The sequence below is a fragment of the Poromitra crassiceps genome (assembly GCF_964638095.1).
Source record: "Poromitra crassiceps genome assembly, chromosome: 9".
Lineage (NCBI taxonomy): Eukaryota > Metazoa > Chordata > Actinopteri > Beryciformes > Melamphaidae > Poromitra > Poromitra crassiceps.
The window spans coordinates 56750908-56767711 of NC_139630.1; the positions used below are offsets into that span (position 1 = coordinate 56750908).

General features: G+C 45.8%; 1 protein-coding gene across 1 annotated transcript in view; it reads left to right on the forward strand.

Moving 5' to 3' along the window:
* The window catches only part of nt5dc1 (5'-nucleotidase domain containing 1), a 96138-nt gene that overhangs the window by 73376 nt on the left and 5958 nt on the right, over nt 1-16804 (forward strand). The window contains exons 9-10 of the mRNA XM_083643672.1: nt 1670-1791; nt 10546-10719. Of these exons, the coding sequence (XP_083499798.1) occupies nt 1670-1791; nt 10546-10719 (296 nt within the window). The remainder of the gene's footprint in view (nt 1-1669; nt 1792-10545; nt 10720-16804) is intronic.

The window sequence follows — 16804 nt, forward strand, 5'->3', positions numbered from 1 at the left end:
GCCGGCTAGAGTCAGACACTCAAGCCTCCCAAAGCTCAGGCTCCATAGGGTTCCATTGCCGTTGCCACCCAGTGCTGATCGGCTGATCCCTCGTATACATGTACTGTATATGAAAGTAATGTATTTACATACAGTATGTTGTAGTGTAACAAATATAAATCTGAATACATAGATCATAGTATGTATATTGATATATGTACTGTATATTTTAGACAGAGAATACTGTCTGCAGCAACAAGAAGGTTAAATTGCTGCTGATTCTCATTCTGACTGCAGGTTTTAAAACACTCACGTTGTTTGTTTGTGTGTTTGTTTGTTTGGTTTCTCCCCTAAGCAAACATAAAAAGCCTACAGTATAATGAGTGGAAAAACCTTGGTCATCATTCATGAACTGTGACTGCCTCCATGAGGTCATTGTCACCCCCCCTCCTCCACTCCCTTCCCCCTTCCTTCTCTTTAGTGATTGGGACCGTTGGACTTGTTGTGTGTTGTGCCTGCAGAGAAGCTTCAGACATGTTAGGAAATGAAAGTGCATGGAGTCTCTGGAGGAGGTCCTGCCTGGCTGACACGTGGTCTGTATGGTCTTGTTAGTGCGGTAGACCCCGAGACCAGAGAGGGGCAAGGCTGCATCTCAACCTGGCCCATCGCCCACTTCTCTGCTTTCACTCAGAGCCTGGTTTTCCCCTCCATGGCTGCGCTGACGTAATGTGTCTCAGCAGCAGAGCTTTGTGGAGGCGTGGAATCAAATAAATACATCTTGTGTCCGGAGACCACATGCTGAAACGCAAATAAACTCACTGAGCGGAAGTCGGCTCTGATTAGACCCTTTTCCAATTTCACTGTGACTTTTCCCCTCCCATCGGAATGCGGTCGATCATAAAGTCGTTATCCGCGTTATTAAAGCTCCGCCTCTTCGGTCATGTTGTTCTTGTGGCTGTGCTGGAGACAGTGCTGCGGTGGTGAGGTGGAGCGTTCTGTGCTGCTGCATGGAGAGAGTGCTGCGGTGGTGAGGTGGAGCCGGGGAGCGTTCTGTGCTGCTGGAGAGAGTTCAGTCACGTCTGCTGACTCTGCTCTTAAGTTCTTGTCTTCTACTGTAGGACGTTGTGAAGTGTGACGTCCCCCATAGATTTCTGAACTCTCGTTCTTGAGCTGCCACAATTATTACTATTGGTATTATTATTTGAGCCAGAAGTGACCATATTTGCACAAGAGGGGGTTTTCCACAGAGCCGCAGCGCCACCTGCTATTGGTCCCTGATCGGCGAGCTGCGCAGTCACTGGACAAGCGACCTGTCAATCACACCTTAAACATAGTCTTTTTTTATACACCCTAAACAGTCTTTTTTTATCATCGATTTGACTCTAAACGGGTGAGTTATATAAACCCCCCCCCCCCCGTACAGTTGCTATCGAGACCAAAACCATGATTATTTTTTATTATTTTTTACCGGGCTTTAAACATGTTTATTTCTACCGTAAAGTCGGGCATTTTAACATGGGGGTGAATGGGGAATGACTCGCTTGTGGAGCCAGCCTCAAGTAGCCATTCGAGGCAGTTTTAGGCACTTCCACATTTGGCCACAATTTTCAGAAATGGAACTTGGGCCTGAGGTTTGATTCTCTTTTTCTTTCACTTCTTCTTCATCCACCTCTTCGTCTTCATCCCGCAGTGAACGACGTGGAGGAGAGCGAGGGGCTGCCGTCGCTGGACAAGCCCGGCTGGTACTCCCAGGGCAACTGGCCGCACCTCCAGGAGCTGCTCAAGACCATGACGGGGAAACCAGACCCCAAGGTACGTACAGTATATTACCCCCGAGCTCGTATATTACAGGGACCGCGAGCGTTCCTCAAACATCTGCCTCTGGAAGATCTTAGGCTGGCTTTGAGGTTGACCTAAGCCCCTGTTTTTGGCAGCCGCATCAAGGAATGAGAGCTTCATGATAAATCATCTGAGGGAGCTTCACACGGGTGTGATGGAGGCGGGGAGCGTGGCAGTGGACTGGACATGGCTGCTGTGTGCCAGCCAGCAGCACGCTGAGCTTCACTGAGGAACAAGTCAAACAGGGCTGCTGCTGCCCTCATGCCACCTTTAGGAAGTACAATGCAGCCCATTCTTCAAGACATCTTCTGCCCACATCAAAGACTCTTTCCCCCCCTCAGGTTGCGTAGAGCAGTGGTTCTCAAATGGGGTTCCGGGGACCCCCAGGGGTCCGTGGCACTTTGCCAGGGGGTCCGCGAAAAGTTTTCAGAAAAATAAAAATAACTTTTTTTTTTAACAAAAGCTTCATATTAGTTCAACGGAAATATGTTATGCTTTAAATCTAAAATGGTTCATGGATTACATTCTAATCTAACAAACCTATCAATTTAAAAGTCAACCACGTTACCGTGGAAACAATTAAGCTTAGCCCAAAATCACCAATCAGAATGAGGGGGTCCCCGGTATATTTTCCATCTTGTAAGGGGTCCTTGGCTGAAAAACATTTGAGAACCTCTGGCGTAGAGAACTTACCTATCTAAAAGTTTCTCTCCCCCTCTCTCTCTCTCTCTCTCTCTGTAGTAGATACACACAGAATTCAGATACTTCATAGCTTGGTAAGAATATCCTGGAAGATCTCATACTCCAGTTAGGGAGGAACCTGCTTAAGATGGCGTGCATGTGAACACTGTCACTGTGATTTTGAACCTGAATCTCCCCACATGAAAAGTTTAAAAATGTCTTCACCCCCTTTTTCAGAGGCTGGCTTCTAGAAGCACATCTACAAGAAAATTCATTTCCCCCCGTATAGTTCAGAAAATCCTGATATTAAAGAGCTTTAAACTTTGAAGCAAATCAAATATCTGCCAGTTGAATCATGAGCTTATTATTCAGAGGAAGAAAAACAATGTGTATGAAACACGAAAAAAATAACTGCATCAAAGAAGAAAGACTTCATAGAAAAGGTTTATAAAGAGCAAGTTAAAAACTTATAACACATTTCAGCATTGACCTTCCTCAGGAAGCACAAAGCTACAAAGAGTTTTGAAATGTTGGTTGTTGGTTGTGTGCACTCTTCTCATCCTTAAAAAGGCATCATGTCTGACAGTAAAACCAAGGTTGAGGGACATTAATCACTGATAAAGTTATTACTTCACTCTGGTAATAAATTGCAATATATGTTATCGCAATACGTATTGCAAAATGCAATACGCAATCCTGACTTAAGGCAGTGGCGCCGGAACGAGTTTGCAATTAGGGGGACACTTTTTTTTTATTCTTTTTTTTTTTATTCTTTTTCTTTTTTCTAACGGGCGCCAGCAAGAATGTTTTTTTTGGACGTTTGGATGATTTTTAGCCATATTTAGAGGAACATCTCATTTTAAATTAACATTAGGATTATACTGTAGTGATGTCATTATTCAGTATTTTCTCCTTTTCTCACTCTCTTGGTGACCTGCTCTCCCTTTAGGTCATTTTACAATTACACTACAACAGACAGCAACACAGGCAGAAACACTGAACTTATTATTATTATTATTATTATTATTATTATTATTATTATTATTATTATTATTATTATTATTATCACTTCGAAACACAGTGCAAAACTTGTCATCCCAACATAAAAATAAAATAACAATAACCGTATACGATTATAGCAGCAGCCAATGACAACACATTCAAGCCATCCTAAAGTGCGTTAGTGAGTGCAGTACAGAGTCCGGGTCTGTCTGTAATAATCCCACAACGATCACGGCTTTAACAAGCATCACAGGCTGTGTAAACAGTGTAAAGTGGGCTCTAAGCATCAGGGGCAGTTGCCCCCTCAGATTATATATATATATGTATGTATATATATATATATATATATATATTATATTATTATTTTTTATTTTTAGGGGGACAAAATTTTAAGGGGGACAAAATGTCCCCATGTCCCCCTGCTTCCGGCGCCCCTGACTTAAGTATCATGATAATGTCGTATCGTGGGTGTCTCGGGTGATTCCCGCCCCTACGGAGAACTGGCTAAAGCACGCGGGCAGTGTACTATTTCACAAGGAACTCAGGGATAAAGGAAGGAAGCACTTATCAGTAAGCGTGCTCGGGCACGGGAAGAGCAGCTTCAGCCCTCCACCGGTCCACCCAGGGGTGCTCGTCATCGTCCACGTCCTCAGCTCCTCTCTCTCTCTCTCTCTCTCTCTCGCTCGCTCACTCTCGCTCTGCTCCACCCGCCCGTCCCGCTCCGCTCCGCCGCGGGTCTCAATGCCCCCTCTGTTCCCGGGCCACGTGGAGAAAGCTCTCGCGGAATGCAGTGTCAACCTGCACTTACGGCCGCTTTACGCGCTCCTCCGGGTGACCTGAGGCACTCTGTGTTTTCACTTCTCTCCACTTTCACCTGACAGCACTTCATGCAGGTGGGCTGAATGGAGGCTTTCAGGGAAGATTACAATCCCCTCTCAGCACGGCCGGGGGGTCACGGCCGGGGTCACGGCACATGATCCTACACATTCACCGGCTCAAACATGGCTGCTCGGGAAAATACTTGTGCCATGTTTCGTTAGCGTGACGGGAGGTGGAATTCGGTGCGTTGTCACAGTTGGTGACCGAAATGTCAAATTCTTTCAGTAAGCCAATGTAAAGCAACCGAGGCTATTGAACTTCCTCTGAGAGTCAGTCAGTTTGATAGAGTAAGCTCTTTCCTCTCTGCCTGTTCTGTCCTCCCTGTTGCACTGGTTTGTATTGGCTGACCTTACAGATATGAGTCGCCCTCAAAATGTTATTCTCAAAAGTCCCTTTGGATGCTTTTGTGTTAAAACAACAAGTACAAAATCTGCCAAGAGTGTAATATGATTTCAGTTGTTTCCCATGCAAATCACCTTGTTGCAAGAATGTTCTTGATACTAGTAGGGTTATCTGGCCTATTCTGCCCTGTTTCAACATCTGGCTCCAGAAAATGTCTGAAAACATGTGAAACTGCAGCGATAACAAGTGCTATTATTTCATCCTATAGGTCTAATTTTCACTTTTTTACAGATATTTTAAGACTGAAAATGAGGCTAAATGATGGACATTTTTGCAATGTTATCTGGCAGGCCGCTCTCTTCAGATGTGTGATGAGCCCCCTCCTCTCTGTCTGCCCCAGGCCCCTCCCACTCCTCTCTGTCTGCCCCAGGCCCCTCATCTCTGTCTGCCCCAGGCCCCTCCCACTCCTCTCTGTCTGCCCCAGGCCCCTCCTCTCTGTCTGCCCCAGGCCCCTCCTCTCTGTCTGCTCCAGGCCCCTCCTCTCTGTCTGCCCCAGGCCCCTCCTCTCTGTCTGCTCCAGACCCCTCCTCTCTGTCTGCCCCAGACCTCTCCCCCTCCTCTATGTCTGCCCCAGGCCCCTCCTCTCTGTCTGCCCCAGGCCCCTCCCCCTCCTCTATGTCTGCCCCAGGCCCCTCCTCTATTTCTGACCCAGGCCCCTCCCCCTCCTCTATGTCTGCCCCAGGCCCCTCCTCTCTGTCTGCTCCAGACCCCTCCTCTCTGTCTGCCCCAGGCCCCTCCCCCTCCTCTCTGTCTGCCCCAAGCCCCTCCTCTATTTCTGCCCCAGACCCCTCCTCACTGTCTGCCCCAGGCCCCTCCCCCTCATCTCTGTCTGCTCCAGGCCCCTCCTCTCTGTCTGCCCCAGGCCCCTCCTCTCTGTCTGCTCCAGGCCCCTCCTCTCTGTCTGCCCCAGGCCCCTCCCCCTCCTCTATGTCTGCCCCAGGCCCCTCCTCTCTGTCTGCCCCAGGCCCCTCCCCCTCTCTGTCTGCCCCAGGCCCCTCCTCTCTGTCTGCCCCAGGCCCCTCCCCCTCCTCTCTGTCTGCCCCAGGCCCCTCCCCCTCATCTCTGTCTGCTCCAGGCCCCTCCTCTCTTTCTGCCCCAGGCCCCTCCCCCTCCTCTCTGTCTGCTCCAGACCCCTCCTCCCTGTCTGCCCCAGGCCCCACACAGTGCGGAGCACAATGGATTCATTAAGGTCCCCCTGCATGCCTGCAGCTCTGTTTACCTGGGCTGGCTTTAGCCTAAACTGCTGCTCTGAGTGATGGAGTGATGCTGATCCCCAGGAACACACTGGAAAAAATGTCCATCTTTATGTCCATCATCTGCTATTTAATTTAATATTGAGTCTGTTTCTTCTTAAAACAAGTAACCGTAGCCTGGTGAACTATACTGATGATCATGTGACCTCACATTCTGTTTCCTTCTGTGGATCAGTCTGGCCTCCAGCCCGCCCCCAGCCATTTCCACAAATTATAAAGTGCACTGGCCAATCTGGGACCTGCCTCATAGTTGACAAAGTAATCGGCCAATCAGGGACGCCGCTGGCAAAACAGTGTGGCGGCTCCCAAAGCAACGAGTAGTAATGTTAACTTTATTAGAGTAAACACTCCCATACGTGCAATTATTGCACGTATAGACTCAATAATAACAATTAAATAAGAACAAGAGTATTCACCAGCTGAGTTTTACTAGTCTCAAGAATATTATTGGAACCGCCCAGGAAGTGCTTTGGAAACAAGTGAAATGATCTCACCCCATTTGAAAGTTCAACTGTCTGGGCAGAGCATGACTGGTGGATAGAGCTACAAAAACTCCATGGTTTTGCTAAAAATCTGCATGTCAGCTGCACTCATTTTTGGGAATATACATCAACTTGTTTGAAAGTGAATGTATACAGTATGTACATATGACCTGGCAGAGTACTCAAAACAGCTTCTGTGGTAGTCCCTGATGCAATAGTGTCTCCACGACCACACTTTGCCTTGCTGACACACACACACACACACACACACACACACACACACACACCACACACACACACACACACACACACACACACACACACACACACACACACCACACACACACACACACACACACACACACACACAGACTCACAAAGGTGAAAACAATAGCAGCCACACGCTGTGCCAGCTGCTAACAATGAGCACTGTCATCTTGTCTGCATTTTGCTGTGGGGAGCCAGAGAGCATGATGGTCACATGACGTGTTGCTGGAGGAAAGGTGGAGAAGAAGAGAAGAGAAGCAGCCTGTAATCTTCCTGGCTTCATTGTGCTTGGCCACATGCAGAGCTCAGTCTGGCCCCTGGCTAATGAAACTGTGTCTATCCCCATGGAAGCTCCTCTGTAGTTGCCTCTGTGCCCCTGTAAATATTTATGGTGCTGATCCTCTGACTCTGGCAGCAGAGGCTGCTTGACAATGCATGTAGGTGCAGCGCGCAGTGCTGCTTTTCAGGTACGAGGAGTTTGAGTACGGCTGTGGGCAGTTCAGGCCTTCCCCACAGGCCCAGTTCGCAGGCCCCAATGCCTGCCCGGGTTTGTTTAACGTGTGGAGGGCCGGGCCGGCCATAGACACAGCACACGCTCTGTCAGGGGGAGGGGCTGCAGTGACCTAGCCAATAGACATGGCACACGCTCTGTCAGGGGGAGGGGCTGCAGTGACCTAGCCAATAGACATGGCACACGCTCTGTCAGGGGGAGGGGCTGCAGTGACCTAGCCAATAGACATGGCACACGCTCTGTCAGGGGGAGGGGCTGCAGTGACCTAACCAATAGACATGGCACACGCTCTGTCAGGGGGAGGGGCTGCAGTGACCTAGCCAATAGACACGGCACACGCTCTGTCAGGGGGAGGGGCTGAAGTGACCTAGCCAATAGACACGGCACACACTCTGCTAGGGGGAGGGGCTGCAGGAATGCTTTCCAGCACCTCCCCTTTATGGGCATCTGCCTCATGTGGAGAAGGTTGATGTACAGTAGTTAGACCTCCGCACGCACAATAGCTCTGTTCCAAACCGCTCCCTCCCTATTACACAAAAAAGTGGACTATATAGTGTGTTTGCTTTTTTTTTTTTTTTTTTTAACTAGTGCCTGACTTCTTCAACTGTTAAATTGATTCACTACATAGTCCACTATAAAATACCCACAATGCACTGCCCTTTCTAGTGAACAGCAAATGTAGCCTACATTTTCTCCCATATACCACAATGCAATGCAGTCGTGTTTACCAAAGGAGAAGAAGAGTGAGGTAGTGTCCTGTCCGAACCTCGTTTGTTCATTCCCCCATATAGTTCACTATATGAGAAACACTCCATGGGGAATAGTGAGTGAATGAGTGAACCATTCCAAACACAGCTGTTATCTTCTTCATCCACATTTGCAATTTGTAAAAAGGTATCTTGGAGATATACAGTACATGTTTGTTTTTGTTTTGTTTTTTTGAAGATGCTTCCTCTGGTGAATCATTACATTATCAACAATAGTCAAACCAACTGCATATCACCGTCTTCATCTGCTCAGCCTTTAGTATGAATAAGCAGCACAGAGTCAGAATCTGTGTATCCACGCCTTCAACCCACTTATGCACAAGTTACATAAGTAAGAGAGAGAAAGAGAGAGAGAGAGAGAGAGAGAGAAAGAGAGAGAGAGAGAGAGAGAAAGAGAGAGAGAGAGAGTGTGTTGCTATCTTTCTCCATGTCCAGACACCAGAGAAGTAGTAGTAATGTCCAGACACCAGAGAAGTAGTAGTAATGTCCAGACACCAGAGAAGTAGTAGTAATGTCCAGACACCAGAGAAGTAGTAGTAATGTCCAGTCACCAGAGAAGTAGTAGTAATGTCCAGACACCAGAGAAGTAGTAGTAATGTCCAGTCACCAGAGAAGTAGTAGTAATGTCCAGACACCAGAGAAGTAGTAGTAATGTCCAGTCACCAGAGAAGTAGTAGTAATGTCCAGACACCAGAGAAGTAGTAGTAATGTCCAGACACCAGAGACGTAGTAGTAATGTCCAGACACCAGAGAAGTAGTAGTAATGTCCAGACACCAGAGAAGTAGTAGTAATGTCCAGACAACAGAGATGTAGTAGTAATGTCCAGACACCAGAGAAGTAGTAGTAATGTCCAGACACCAGAGATGTAGTAGTAATGTCCAGACACCAGAGAAGTAGTAGTAATGTCCAGACACCAGAGAAGTAGTAGTAATGGCATTGGCAACGGCAATGACAATGTATTCCAGTAATTAATTAGGTGATTATTTTACACCTATGCATTTCTACATCTAAAATCTACATTTTTGCATCTAACAACTCAATTTCTACATCTACAAACTGCACCTACACCCAAAAACAGCATCTTAAATTGTGCAGTCTACCTTGTGACTTGCCCTCTGGTTACGTTTGCTGCTGCCTCCCAGGGCTAGGAAGTGTTTTCTCTGTGGTCACTGTGACAGCGGATGTCTGTGTCTTGTCATTTTAATCTCTGACATTTCTCATTCTTCAATCAATTTTCTGTCCCATTTGAAGGAAGCAGAAACAGCAGGTTGTTGAAATGGGATCTAAAGCTCTGGGGAGTCGTTGGTTTTGGAATGGTTTTGGAATGCGTCTCAGTAAAGCCTGTCTCAACTCGCTTGATTTTCCAGACGTGGAGGACAAAGGAGACGTGATGGTCAAAGACGCTGTGATGAGTTGTGCAGACTCGTCGTGTCTGGTCTAGTTCACCCCGGAGGCCCATAAGACATATGCCAGTGTTACTGAATTTGACAAGTGCAGAGTGCTCTGTAGGGAAGGGTTCAGCTAAACGGCGGTTTATCCAAGCCTGGATTAACACAGTGCGGTGCCCCTGGGTGACCACACTTTAAATGCGGCTCTCCTTGCGCTTTACACATAAAAAAAAAAGTTATTACATTTACAATGGCAGTAAAGAGCACAGATTTACATGAACTTATTGCTAAAGTACAGGCTCAACATACATACTACAGAACAAATGTAAGACAATGTACTAGCTTTAAAAAAAAGTCATTTTATACAGTGAGGTCAAGTTTTGAATGGTCTCACTACAATGAAGACTATCGTCACAATCACATATGAACATAATTGGGCTCATTGAATCAGCTTTCAACTCATACTCAATTGATGCAATTCCAAGACTGTTTAGAGACATCAGTCTGCAGAAATATTCTTTATTAGAAATTAGAATAGGTGATAATAACACATTTATACTGCATGCAAAAAACGCATGGGATTAGCATCAAGTTGGCATGTCTATAAAGGGGAGACCTGTGGGTACCCACAGAACCCATTCTCATTCAGATATTCTGAGGTGAAAGGTCATGGGACCTTTTTGAAAATGGCTGTGCCCGTTTTTTCCTCGCCAAAATTTGTAGCATTATTTAGCCCCCTTCCCGACAAGCTAGCATGACATGGTTGGTACCAATGGATGACTTAGGTCTTCTAGTTTCATATGATACCAGTATCTTTCAAAATGCCTCTGAAAGACAGTAATGTCGGCCATCTGCAAATCATTTGGTGCCCCTTCCCCAGCAAGGCAATGAATTGGCTGGTGCCCCTGGGCACTCGCCCAATGCCATATATGGATAATCCAGCCCAGACTTGATCACACGATTTCAAACTAACCGCACAAATCAAACGGTCCGTCACTCCAACAGACACACCTCGTTCACGGTGTGGCTGTTTGGATTACGCACGGGGCGCTCTCTGACTCATGCCTTGCTCATATACCCCTCCCTCCCTCCAGGTGGTGTATTTCGGGGATAGCATGCGGTCGGACATGTTCCCCGCTACGAGCTTTGCGAAGTGGGAGACGGTGATGATCGTGGAGGAAATGGAGGGAGAGGGCATCCCGAGGAGCGACGCCGCAAAGTCCAACGAGGCCCAAGCGGAGCCGCTGGAGAAAAAGGGAAAGTTTGAGGTAAGTTCACTCAAGCAGCTGTTTCCGTTTAGCACAACTGGTCCACCATCCCCCCCCCCCCCGACTCCACGGGGCCTCTCTCCCCATCCCCTGGCCCGCTGCCACCATATACCGTGTACAGAATGTGTGCGTGCGAGTCTTCACGTGCACGCACACATGAGCCTGTGTGCGCGCACGCCTCGGCTCCCGGAAGGCATTATGGGAAAGGCTTTTGGCAATTACAACCTTGTAAGTACGCTGTGGTAGTTTCATATCATTACACTTTCACTTCTAATGGAGAAACGTGTCAAATGAAGCCTGTAGAGACAGGTTCATGTTAGACCACGTGTTGAAAGGCAGTGTGTGTGCGACGCGTCAGGCCGTGCGACCTAGTAGAGACAGGAAGGAAACGATAAGGACGTGCTCTCAGCGAGGATGTCATATTGCCCAGCGCCGCCCAGCAGATCGGGGCTCCGTTGAAAGCTGTGTGGGTGCTGCACAGTCAGGCCTCTGTGAGGATATCAAACAGGATGTTGTGCTCCAGACAGAAAAAAAGAGATGAGTCAGCACATGTTGGCAAGATAGACGGGAACCATAAGTATTCTTCCTCGTTTCCCACAAAGGGGAGTTGGCAGTCTTCCTCCTTCATAGTTACAGTGAAGAGAGACAGGAATGTGGTGGCAACAGAATCGCGTGATCCCCTGATGGGAAACTAAAGCCCCAGTCGGCCGTCGGTCGCCATCGGGCGTCGGTGAGCGTCTGTGGCCCTAGTTTTTGTGTCCCGCACCGTTGCCTCTAGTTGGCGGCTTTTCCAAACGATTTTACATTTTGAATCGGCGTTGGGCCGTCGGTCAGAGAAATCACTCTGATTGGCTGGTGGTCAGCAAGCGAATCAATGCATGAGAATAGAGGTTCACGCACAAAAGGTTCTTCTCATTTATCAGACATATTCTCGATTAAAAGTATATATTGTATATTATTACGAAACGGTCTAAGTGGTAAGCGAGAGTGGTGTGCAGGCGCAGAACGTACGTGCTACTGCTAGTTGACCGTCGGCGGTAGTGTTTGTGGTGTGTTCAAGTACAACGTTTTGACGCCGACACAGGCGACGCAACAGTCGGCCTTCGTTGTTATGTTACTGTGCAGGTTAAGAGGTTATCATGTTACTGTGCAGGTTAAGAGGTTATCATGTTACTGTGCAGGTTAAGAGGTTATCATGTTACTGTGCAGGTTAAGAGGTTATCATGTTACATATCATGTTGCTGAAAAGACTTAATCTGACAGTTCACTATGAAACAAGGCTGCCATGGTCCAGCCTTCAGTTCCCATATGTACTCAAAATACTCCAGTGCTTTGGATTTCTACCAAAATGTACGTAATATGTAAGGTGAATGGTGTAAAGCTAGGCTGAGAGATGCTTATCTTACCACATCTTCAGTATCTGTCAATTTCCTGACAACAAGGTTAATCTGTCATCTGTGGTGAACGGAGTCACAGTGCAGAGTACATCCATCGCCCCTCCTTCACAAATACGTTGGGCAATATTACATTTTTGGAACATCATGTTCTTTACAAATCTCTATGAAAATGATGTCTAATTAAAGATTTCATTTATTGTCACGGAACGGAATTGTGATTGCAGCTCCCTAAATGGGGGGGGGGGGGGGGGGGGACACAGTGCGCAAAATGTATTGTCGAAAAACTCCCTAAGAGTAGTCAGTTAAAAATGTAAGAGTACGGTAGTTAAGTACCTTCACATCAGCTTTTCATCGCTTTTAAATATACTATATTTATTAAGTTTATTTTATATAACATTTTACGGTGACATTGGCAGGAATTGTGCAAAGGACACATTTATCTTTCAGCTCTGGCTTGTTTTGAAGCTTGTCACATCCTTTTAAAACGCCACATCCTGTTTTCAAGAGGTTACCTGTTATCGGCTCATCAGCACTCTCTGGGCTGTCGCAATAACGGCAATATTGCAATATCCCACTAGAGATAAGCCAACCGCGCTGGATCGGAAGCAGCCACCACAACCGAGGGCATCACACGCCAAATTCAAGTCATGCAGTCATTCAGTCAGTCAAGTGACGCTTATTTTTACTGAGGTGTCGCATCGTGAGATGTGCTCTCGTTTCCCCGGCTGAGCGGTGTTTGGATGTTCGGGCCAAACACGATGCTTAAACGGGGCAGACTCCACTCACTGGGATGCCGGGCGACTTTAAACAAACGCACATTCAAATGAAAAGTTGGCTCTGAGCTGACAATTATTCAGTACTAATATTGTTATTTTAGCGACTTTTCAGAACCCCCTGGTGACTTTATTTCCCAAAGCAAAAAATCTGGTGACCTTTTCTGTCTATGGGGAACAAAGTTAAAGTGATCCCAAAGCATAATAATGCCAATAAACTGGTACGGCTGATGCCGGTGCTTCCCAGTCCTACACACAGCATAGCCCCCCTCCCTCCGCTGCGAGCGGATACTGTAGGTTATATATTGATAGCCTGGGTAAACCCATCCCCCACGTGACCTGCTCTCAGACCTGTTCTCAGTCACTATGGTCTGGATTCCCACCATTGTTAAACGATTTCCTGCGGTTGTTGGCCCCCCCCCGATAGACCGCTCCATTACGCAACCGTCATCCAACCAGCTTTGTGCACAGAGCACATGCGCAGTGCAGCAGATGGCGTCATCGCTCTGCGACCTTTGTTGTTAGCAAGCGAGCTAACACTTTTCATTTCAGTACTGCTAGCACGCAAATGGTTACAACCAGCTACAAGAAGAGAGAACATCGCGTGACGGTGGTCAGGGAATGAAAGAGGAACAGGACGTGTCTACACGGACCCAAACCTCGATCCCTGCTGCAGATGGCCGCAGATCTGGAGAGATATTTGTGGCTGTGAAGAACAGTCATCATCTATACAGCTGCTGCCAACCTGATGAGGAAACAGGCGTGCTTGTTATGCTGGACACTGAATGCCAGACTGCAGACTTCATCCTCCAGTGCTGTTCGCCTCAGGACTTGAAGGGCTAACGTTGTACCATGGACTGTATACATTCTGTGCTAATAATGCTAGCATGCTAACATCCTTTTCACACACACACACTGAATATACCGAAATGCTAGATTTGATCATGGACTTAACGCTAATGTTAATCCAAAACGGCCGCAGTCATAACGGTAAGGTGTGTTTGACCTAATTGAAATATTAACGTTAATGCCCTCACATTTCAGCGTGGTTACAGATGAACCTATTTAACGCTAGCTAGCTACAGTAGATTTTTGGAGGCGTTAATGTGAATGTCATGACGTAGTGAGCGTAGTATTATACTGTATATTATACATAATCCAGATGTAACCTAGCTATAGCTAGACGTTAAGAGGTTAGCGTGAATGCGACTGAGACCTGACATTACTGGCTTGATATCATATTCCAGATGCAACCTAGCTAGATAAGCTCCACACGGCTGTATGAGTAGCTACAATCAAATGTATCAAGCCTTGATATCATATTCCAGATCCAACCTAGCTAGCTAGATGTTAAGAGGTAGGAATATACCGAAATGCTAGACTTGATCGTGGACTTAATGTGAATCCAAAACGGCCACACTCATAACGTTAAGGTGTGTTTGACCTAGCTAGAAATATTAACGTTAATGCCCTCACATTTCAGCGTGGTTACAGATAAACCTATTTAACGCTAGCTAGCTACATTACTGGCTTGATATCATATTCCAGATGCAACCTAGCTAGATAAGCTCCACACGGCTGTATGAGTAGCTACAATCAAATGTATCAAGCCGATATCATATTCCAGATCCAACCTAGCTAGCTAGATGTTAAGAGGTAGGAATATACCGAAATGCTAGACTTGATCGTGGACTTAATGTGAATCCAAAACGGCCACACTCATAACGTTAAGGTGTGTTTGACCTAGCTAGAAATATTAACGTTAATGCCCTCACATTTCAGCGTGGTTACAGATAAACCTATTTAACGCTAGCTAGCTACATTACTGGCTTGATATCATATTCCAGATGCAACCTAGCTAGATAAGCTCCACACGGCTGTATGAGTAGCTACAATCAAATGTATCAAGCCGATATCATATTCCAGATCCAACCTAGCTAGCTAGATGTTAAGAGGTAGGAATATACCGAAATGCTAGACTTGATCGTGGACTTAATGTGAATCCAAAACGGCCACACTCATAACGTTAAGGTGTGTTTGACCTAGCTAGAAATATTAACGTTAATGCCCTCACATTTCAGCGTGGTTACAGATAAACCTATTTAACGCTAGCTAGCTACATTACTGGCTTGATATCATATTCCAGATGCAACCTAGCTAGATAAGCTCCACACGGCTGTATGAGTAGCTACAATCAAATGTATCAAGCCGATATCATATTCCAGATCCAACCTAGCTAGCTAGATGTTAAGAGGTAGGAATATACCGAAATGCTAGACTTGATCGTGGACTTAATGTTAATCCAAAACGGCCACACTCATAACGTTAAGGTGTGTTTGACCTAGCTAGAAATATTAACGTTAATGCCCTCACATTTCAGCGTGGTTACAGATAAACCTATTTAACGCTAGCTAGCTACATTACTGGCTTGATATCATATTCCAGATGCAACCTAGCTAGATAAGCTCCACGGCTGTATGAGTAGCTACAATCAAATGTATCAAGCCTTGATATCATATTCCAGATCCAACCTAGCTAGCTAGATGTTAAGAGGTAGGAATATACCGAAATGCTAGACTTGATCGTGGACTTAATGTTAATCCAAAACGGCCACACTCATAACGTTAAGGTGTGTTTGACCTAGCTAGAAGTTAAGAGGTTAGCGTGAATGCGACTGAGACCTGACATTACTGAAGTGAATACAAGTGACCTATATTTTTCAATCCTGTCTTTGAATAAAAGTTGTACATTGTGTTATGCTTGAAAACCATGTCTTTGCTCCCTTATGTGTTCACAATTACAACAAATCTGTATGGTTTATCTGTTGGCATTAAACCGTGGTATTTCCTTGGGTGATATTCCATATTTGTCATTAAACCTAGCTGTTCACATAAATTTGCAATGATGATCGACCACGTGAGATATCACAAGTAGCCTACTTTTATTAAAAAATAAAATGCAAAGAGAGGTTTCCTTCTCTAACTATTGGTGCGTTCACAAAATATTTCAGCGTTTCATAACTATAATAGCCTAATGTTACTGTAGCCTGGATGACGTCAGCTAATGCTACCCAGCCTTCCAGCGTTTATCTTCCATAATGCATTAAATCATAATCACAATGCGAAGACATTAGCTGATCACCACAGAGCTGCACAGACAAGTTTATCAGATAATTTCGCCGTAAAATGTGTCCAGGTGATCAGCTCTGAAGCCCCGGCTTGTATGGTCCGCTAAAATCCGATTTCGATATAGGTGTTATTTTGATCAATATTGTATAGCTGGCTAGACAGAGGAGTTTATCTGGAATCAGTGTGACAAGATCCCTGCTGCTAGCTTGTCTGCCTTTCTGTGTCAGAGTATCTAGCTACATTATCTGCATTACATGCTACACCATGCAAATATATTTCGATATAATTCAAACAATTAGCCCACTGTACTACTGGACTGTGTATTGCTGTGAATAAGTTAGATTTGATTGTGTAAAGTGTATCAGCTTTAAATATCCAATATATACAGCATTAAACAAACGACCAGCAGCATTCAAATGTGCAAAAACGTTATATTTATTGAAATGTGGTGATCTCATGTCACATTACATAATGTTATGCCCAAATGGTCTACTGCCCAGAAGCGTCACTTTACATGTTTGGTAGGGAATTATTTTAATTATGTTAAACCAGCGTTTATCTTCCATAATGCATTAAATCATAATCACAATGCTATGAAGACATTAGCTGATCACCACAGAGCAGCACAGACAAGTTTATCAGATAATTTCGCCATAAAATGTGTCCAGGTGATCAGCTCTGAAGCCCTGGCTTGTATGGTCCGCTAAAATCCGATTTCGATAACGCTAGGTGTTATTTTGATCAACAGACCTCAACCTCAACAGCTGTTTTCACTTGAATTTCCTCA